We start from the raw sequence: 8,580 nt of genomic DNA, 5'->3' as shown, positions 1-8,580 counted from the left end.
CGCGGCTGGGGAGCGACGTCCCCCAAACGCGGCACGAACGAAACACGTCCCCCAAACGCTCGATCCGGCGCGGTTTGGGGGACGGTTTGGGGGACGCGGCTGGAGATGCTCTTAGCTTGTTCCTCCTAGAATAGCAGCCGATCAACTTCCATTTTATTGTTATAAATCCTTACATGTAGCTAACTCCATTTTGACATGCCACCAATTTAGTCATAACCCCGAAGTGTAGCTGACTCCAGTGTTGCCCAACCACGAGTCCCCCAAAATAAAATTCCTCACAGTGAATCGTGTTGCATCTGCGGCGGACATGGATGTGTGCAACCCACTCCACTTCACTCGCCCACTTGTTACCGCACCTGGGCCAGTATTATCGTATTCCCCGTAGTACAAGGTGCTCAACGCAAACTGGCCTGACCACTCTAGCCACCCGGATGGGGTGATTGAACGGTCGAGAGAGCTCTCCATCACGACCGTCCGCGAGTACTTCTTCCACGGACGGCCTAGATACACCTTCGTGTCGCCTATGTCAGATGTGCTTGTGATGCGACACTTGTGGATGGAAATTCCCGTGTTTTGGTTTGGGTCCGTCCGTCCCTGGGCCGTGATTGTGTCCTTCTGACTACTGTTGGGCTTTCTAGGACGGATATCGCAGTTCTGAATTACCACCGCGGAGTTGCCGAAAATAAAATCTACTGTGCCAGAGATGCTATCCTCTGAGTAGAACTGCCGATTGGAGTACACGTAAAGCGTGTCCTGGTACGCCTCGATGTCGCACTGGTAAACGACAGAGAGGTCGCCGCCAACCCGCAGTGCCACGGCTTGGCCCTTGCTTGGGCCAGCGTCGTTGATGATAGTCAGGCCCTTGGCTATGAAGCCTGAACCCATGGCAGCTGTCACACAGTAACATTAACTTGTTAGCTAGTTTGTACTTGCAAAGGTGTGAGTACACTCAAAGAAAAGAAAGAATCAAAAGTGTGAGTGTACTACATGGAGCAGAACGAGAAACAAAAGCAAGTGAAACATCGCTATCGTTGCATTTGATGCTTCTCTAACGGTGCAACACTGTCGATGAGATGGAGGACATAAAGATAATTAAAAGTGTATGGATCTAACGACCAGATCGAACTATTGGCATGGGCATATTTGGCTTGCTTGTGCCTTTATATTTGCAGGGTACAAGGTAGGTAATAAGCATCTACTCCATTTTTGGGGCTGTACCTTTTGCAGGTTGATACCATGATGATAGGGCAAGGACCCTTTTTCAAGAATCTAGCTCGGACAAAGAAAAAGTTCCAAACCAAATTGAAGAGGGGGAAAAGATCGAGTAATATATGTCTTTTTTTTTTGCCGTATTTCATGTACTCTCTCTGGTTAAAACAAATGTGACATTCATCAGTAACGTGCACAATGCTTGGAGACATGTAAATAGGTAAACCTCAAACTCAAGCACTCACTCCCCCTTGCATGTACAAATCTCTTTATATTACAAAAACAATGAGAGGATATATCAGTCATAGTTTTAAAGGTTTAACTGAACTCCACGCTTAAACACAAAGCATACCGAATACTCATGTGTTAAGAAGTTCCGGTCATATCGTACAACCGACACCGAAAATACATGACTGGTCTGAGGTATTCTTGATCTCAAGTTTCAAAGGTGTAAAATAGCGTACTCCCTCGGATGCATATTAGTTGTCGTTGATTCGCATTCTATGACAACTAATATGGATCAGATGAAGTATTTTTTTAAATTCAGTTTGTGCCCATTCATATTAATTAGCTTGAAATTAGTTGCAATTTAAAAAAAATTTAGTACTTACCCATGTAGCCTCCATAAAAAGGAGAAATTGGTTTTTCCACAGTAAAATTTGTACTATTCCTCAGGCATTTTGTTATTTTTGTTCAAATAGCATAGTTCCATGTTTAAGTTTCAAGTTTTGCATGCATATACATGACATTCTCTACATCCCGAATTTTTATGTCTTAACTTTTTTAGTATTTTATCGAATTTACTAATTGTGTGGGATCCGGAGTACCCAGGTCAGGAAAATCTGCCTATAAAGAAAAAATTGATACAAAGAATTATTAAATGGTTAAAAATACGGTGTCACTAATTCTCACTTGACAAAAAAATAGTATAATACTCAGTCCAGCGATAGCATCACCAGAATTTTTTAGTAAATGGAAAATATATTGTGTGACTATCTTTTGTACAATGTGAACTATTTTATTATTATTTATAACTCATCTGCGATTTTAAAATCTTGGTTGCAACTTGACTTGAAATTGAAAATATATCAATTTTTTTGACAACTATAACTAAAAATATATCAATTGCAACTGAAAAAATCTCAGTTAAAACCCGTCTTGCAACTTAAAAGTTCGAGTTGCAACTCCGTTTACAACTTAAAGGATGCACAAATCACGGTGCAGATCTCCAAAAGATAAGGTTAGGTTGACTGCAAAATAAAAATCATTGTGTTGATGTGCTGTGTTTTGAGTTGATATTTTGCAGTATCGCTAGTTCAAATACAATCATTCCCAAAAAAAAAGTTCAAATACAATCTTTGTATTCGATTTCTTTGAGGACTTCAATATTTTATGACAACTTTTTGATATGCAATTGGTGTAGGCTTTTCACGTATGCGGTATGCATGGGCGTTAGTTTTGTACATACATGCAGATGTAGTATACCACGTATGCTAGCACGCACTAGTACGTACCGACGGTGGCGGAGTCGTACGTGGTGTACCCGTCGGCCACGCTCCTGTGGCCGACGATGATCGTCTTCCCCTTGCCGTCACCCATCAGCATCACGTCCTTCTGCTTGCTCGAGATGCGCACGCTCTCCTCGTACCGACCCGCCTTCACGTAAATCACCTTCCTCCCTGCTCCGACAGCCGCCTCGGAGGAACCCACCGGCGGCAATGCCGCCGTCACCGCGGTGATCGCCTCGCCGATGCTCCCGTGCGTACCGCTGCCATCCAGCGCCACCACGGCGTCCGGCGTCAAGCCACCAACTGTGGACTCCAGGAGCTTCCTGTCGTGGTCGGAGACCCATGACGGGAACCTCCGGTTAGGCGGCGAGAACCTCCGGTTCGGCGGCGACGATGATGGCGTGGACGCGGCGGACGGTGGCGGTGGAGGTGTCGTTCCGCTCCCGCCCTTGAACTTGGCGTGCAGAGCCAGCGCCGTGCCGATGTACTCCGAGAGCGCGCCGACCCGCCTGCGCACGCCCTCGCGCCCCGTTGTGGCTGGCACGGCGGCGAGGCTGTCGCCGCAGGTGCCCTGGTTCGTCAGCGCGGCGCTGAGCCACGTCGTCGCGTCGTGCGCGGACCCGGCGGCGAGCGCGTCGCCGAGCTGGACGTGGCTGATGTCCAGCAGCTCGGCGCAGTCGTCCATTCCCGAGGGCGGCAGCGCGCCGCGCCGGCGCCCGGACGACGCCGACGAGAGGTTGCGCGCCAGCGCACGCGCGGACGCGGCCCGGGCCATGGCGAACTGCACGGAGGCCGCGAACGGATCCTTGGCAGACCGCGACGCGGACGACGACATCGCCGTCCTGCACGCTCCCGGGTACGGCGTCGACGAGCAGAGGTCCGTGACGTTCAGGAGCGACGCCGGCGCTGCCGCTGCCGAGGTGGCAATCCTCGAGACTCTCGAGACAACGGTGGCGCTGCCTTTCTCAGCCTTGGAGGTCGTGTCTTGTTGCTTTCCGGCGGCAACAGCAGCTGCTAGCGTGGCCAGAGCTAGCACCGTGGCAATGGCTTCCAGCCACCGTCGCCAGCTTGTCGTGCCATGTATTGCCATTGTCGATTCTCCCAGCAATGGAGCGTTGGGTTGATACTTGATAGGTGCTTGGGTACAGCGTCGCGACCACACAAGGGGTTTTATAGTGACACTTTACGTACTGCACTAAGCGAGTCAATTAAGGCAAAACTGAAAAGTAGGACTTCTGGTAAGTGGTAACAACTGATAATCCATCTCAGCTTTGCATGGTTGGATTGTGAGCAATGCGAGCCATGAAAACGATGTTGTTCAGTCTCTTGGATTGAGAGGCCTCTGGCGAACTTTCGTAACAATTAGTCTGGTAGCTCTATACTGTGACCTGCTGGATCCGGCTGCTTAGAATCTAGGACAGATAGTGGAGATAAATAAGGTATTCCCAAATTAGAAGCAGCAAGATAAGCATGTTATTGCTTTCCCTACCGAGCACAAGGTGTTGTGGAACCTCATCCAGAAATCTTTGTCTTAGAGAGTAGAGCCATCCGGCCTATGCATCGTTGGGACAGGTTCTTGTACTCCCATAAATTATAACTATAGATGATTTCCTGCCCGTTGCAGCAGGAGATAGTAGCAAAATATTTCGATTCAGTAAAATCAAAAAAGCATAAAAACAATAGAAAAATGTGATTAATCAAATTTCTCATAGCCATGATTATCATTGATTCTATCATGGCACACTGAAGTCAAGTATTTACGTGCTTTCAAAATAGGATCCGTACCATGAAACATGATTTTTAGAACTGCGAGTGGTATAGTTTTTTCACACCATTTTCGGGAAACATAAAAGAATAACTTATGCTTATACCAAACAGATCAATTGGTAGGGAAAATAGTACGAGGAAGTGCACAAAACCATTGATTAGCTTCCAGTCACCTTCATTTTACAACATTTTAACAGACAACATCTCTTTTCTCTTATTCACATATTTGCCAGGTGGAGGAGGACGACCGGAAGGAGGAGACATGCTTGTCCAAGGAGACCGACTCCTTTGAGAAGGTGACAAGCAGGAGGCGACATCATAAAACGGTGCCGAAGGGCCCTCCCAGATGAAGTAGGGATTGCATTGTAGTTTATTTGTTGTTTTAAATTTAAAAACGGCTGAGCGCCAACACCTGTCCATATACGCATCCATGCCGACGCCCACCAATACAGGCCAAATAAACATCTTCACTGGACGCCCGTATTGGAGGGGCGAGTGGAGATGCTCTAAATGAGGAAGCAAATGGAGATGAAAACGACGCTGTTCAGTCTCCGGGGGAGGGAAAATCTGCTCGGAGTATCGATCTCGGCTAGCTCTAACACGATGACTCGGTTGGATGATCTTGATGTGTGATAGCAGGCCCAATCTGGTGACTTGATTAACCTGCTGACTGACCGGTCACCGAATTAAGTGGCCTGATTAATCGCTCGAGCTCTGATCGAAACACGCAGCGCTGCAGACTGATGCTTACAGCAAGGTAGTCTGTACAAGTGGGCAAAGGTTCACGGTGAGCATTTGAGTTACATATAGTCCTGCCCAAAATAGGTTGCATCTAAATTTTTATCAGTTAAACTTTATAAAATGCGATCATGTATATTGATAAAAATATGAACATGAACAATGTCCAATTAATACTACTCCCTCGGTCCATAAAATGATGTCATAAATTTGTCAAAATTTAGATGTATTTAGACATTATTTAGTGCATGGATATATCCAAATTTAGACAAATCTAAGACAACCTTTTACGGATGGTTCCATATCTATATATTGATCGAACTTTTCAAAACTTGACTTGCCCAAAAATTATACCAACGTTTTACAAACAGGAGGGGTAGTACGCAATACAACTACATGTTAGAGCATCTCTAGCAGACCCTCAATAATTTAGAGGAGGAAACGCCTCATATTTTCTCCTCTAAATTTTTAAATTTTGTGCGCTAGAATCGAGGAGCAAACTTTTTTTCAACATAATCTGTAAATTTGAGCATATTCATACATAACAACTTTAACCTAAGATGATTCATAATGTATATAAAGTCACACAAATTAATAGCATCATCTAAACCTAACAAATTGGAAGTTTTGAAATACAAATTCATAGCACTAGTCATCTTCTTCCTCGAACCTCCTCCACTAGTCATCTTTCTCTTGAGACCTCTTCCTATTGTAGCGCATGACTAGAGTCAACCACATATTCGTTATAGATGTCAAGGATCGACCATCTCCACTTGTTCTTTGGTTAAAGTTTGCATGAACCCCTTCCCAAAATTACTTCCATGACTACTTATGCGAAGTATCTCCAAGGAGTGTTTGATCATGCCATGCGAAGTATAAATGGTTGTCCTCATCTTCAGTCCATTTTCTTTTTCTCTTCTTCTTTTTACTACAAATTTGAGTGAACAGACATCTTGTTCATCTGCCGAACTTCACCAAGTTCTTAAAAAAAAAGGTAAAAAACATACCTTGGGGGTATCCAAGGATCATCTTCTTTGCCCGGCGGCGAAGCTGGGGCAGGGGAAATGGCCACAACGTGCAAGGCGGGGCGATAGCCGGTGCCGATGCAACGTGAGCTGGAGGGGATGGCGGTGCCCACGCGAGGTCCTTCAACCCTAAATCCGGCGACTAGATGCGGTGCGAGGAAGAGGAAGCCATACCAGAGGTAAGCGGCCACGTGAATCCGGTCGTTCCTCGACAAATCCCGATGGATTCCGGCGGCGGCGGATTTGCTCGAGGCTGCGGCGCTCGATTCGGTCGATATAGGCTACCGGCGGCTACGCGGAGAGGGTAGGAATGTCGGGGAAGCCTACGCGGAGGTGGCGGCGAACAGTTCTAGGCACCGGACTGGTCGAGGAGCAGCCGACGGCGGCAATGCGGGCTGGGAGGAGGGCCGAAGGCGAAGGTGGATGAGAAAAATTATAGGAGAGCGGCTAGAGTTGATTCCAGCAGTTAGCCCCCCATATTTCCTCCAGTAAAGCCGTTTTGTACTTCTGCTAGTAATGCTCTTACAAATCAGAACCTTACGTAGGAAAATAACCTACCGCGTGACCATGATGTTAAAAAAAGACCATAATGCTAGACCAGAGTAATAAAAACCAACAAGCAGGTGGAGCGCGGCGAGGCTATATAACCAGACCTGACTTCTCCCAAGTTCCAACTCACTCTAGTACATCTATATTCACCCAAGTAACAGTATCTTCTTATGTGCTATAGAGTAAAGATGGGAATAGTGAAAGATGAAAGCACATGGAAGGGATTCGCACGTCACCCCTTGGGTTGAGAGGCCTCTGGAAAACATTTGAAACTGCACGTACCAGATCCATATAGTGTGTTTTTTCTAAATCTCAGGCATGCTAAGTCTTGACCTGCTGGATTCACCCGCATGGATTCTAGGCTAGATAGTGGAGATAAATAAGGTACTCCCAAATAAGAAGCAGCAACATAAGCAGATTATTGCTTTCCCTACCGAGCACCATGTTTGTAGAATCTTCATAGAGCTTTGTGCCGGAGCCATCCTATGCATGCATTGGTTTGGACGGGTTCTTCCAGTCCCACAAAATATATCACCATGTATTGGCTTCCTTAGGAGATCTGACGATTTGCGTGTTGCATTAAGAGAGTCAAATTAATGCAAATTGAAAAGTTAGACTTCTGGTAACAACTGATAATCCATCTCAGATTTGCATGGTTGGATTGTGGGCAATGGGAGCCAATCTCACCTTTGGTAAAGGAGGAAGCAAATGGGTATAAAAACGATGCTGTTCAGTCTCTAGGACACAGGGAAGATGTGCTCGGAGTGGCCCCCGACGCTAATTAAAATCAGGCCATCGAAGGTTTGATTTTCTTTGTGTGCGTCCTCTTGGCATTCACCAACACTCCGTGAATGCAGACTTTGGTTACGCTGGAACGCAAGAGGATAATCAGCTCGATGACTTTGATGTGATTTCAGCTCTAACCCGATGACTCGGTTAGATGATCTTGATGCATTATGGCAGATCTAATATGGTGACTTGATTAACCTGCCAAGTAACCAGTCAATGAATTTAGTGGGCCGATTAATCGCTCCAGCTATATGACAGAAACACGCAACGCTGCAGACTGATCCTTAGAGCAGGTCTAACAGACCCCGTAAAAGGGGCAAACCCGTATAATAACCGCCGGTTTGAGGGTTTCGGCTCTACCCGGCCGTCTAGCACGCCCCGTAAAAACGCCCCCCGAATCGTTTTTTGCTGTTTTCGAGTACGGGGCGGGTCCTCGCCCCCTACTTGTGCGGGGTGGGAGCGGGGATAGTGGGCGAAACCACTATCGTCCACTCCACAGCGCGGGAAGCATTTCGCTGAAGCCAACTGCCGCCGCCGCCGCCCGATCTCCTCCCCGCGCCATTCCCAGCCGGATCCGGCCGCCATGGACCGTCCGCAAGAGCCGCCTACCGCCGGCGGTACACCTCCTTCGGGCGCGGTGGTTGATGTCCCCGTCGGAGGTCCGCCGGCCGCCGGCGTCGTGTCCGCCATGATCGCCTCCACCATCCCGTCGAAGAGGAAGAGGATCCCGAAGCAATTCTTCGAACCACCGGCGGCGGCCGCCGATTCACCGGGCGAGCGCCGCCGGCCGCCAAGAAGACGGGCCGGTTGAAGTCCAAGGCCGCCGGGCCGAGGGGCGTGGCGCCGGCCAAGGTGCGGACCAAGGCAATCAGCCGCATCGGCCTCGCGCCTCCGCCGGCCTCCAAGGCCACGACCCCTCCTCCGTCCGTTCCGGCCGTTGCGCTGCCCGCGCCGCCGCCAACCACCATCGACGTAGACAAGGTGTTCGATGTTGA

At 48.0% G+C, this 8,580-nt stretch overlaps 1 protein-coding gene across 1 annotated transcript; it reads right to left on the bottom strand.

The window, feature by feature from the left end:
• Window positions 1-210: 210 nt before the first annotated feature.
• LOC124688645 (pectinesterase-like) lies at window positions 211-3,807 on the bottom strand. Its single transcript, XM_047222298.1, has 2 exons — window positions 2,724-3,807; window positions 211-890 (listed from the first exon to the last, which is right to left on the bottom strand). The coding sequence occupies exons 1-2, from the start codon at window positions 3,805-3,807 to the stop codon at window positions 211-213; spliced, it is 1,764 nt and encodes a 587-aa protein (XP_047078254.1).
• Between the last annotated feature and the right edge of the window lie 4,773 nt (window positions 3,808-8,580).

Source organism: Lolium rigidum, chromosome 2 (genome assembly GCF_022539505.1).
Source record: "Lolium rigidum isolate FL_2022 chromosome 2, APGP_CSIRO_Lrig_0.1, whole genome shotgun sequence".
NCBI classification, from domain to species: Eukaryota; Viridiplantae; Streptophyta; class Magnoliopsida; order Poales; family Poaceae; genus Lolium; species Lolium rigidum.
Note: the sequence above shows the minus strand (reverse complement) of the source record. Positions and strands in the feature narration are given on the sequence as shown.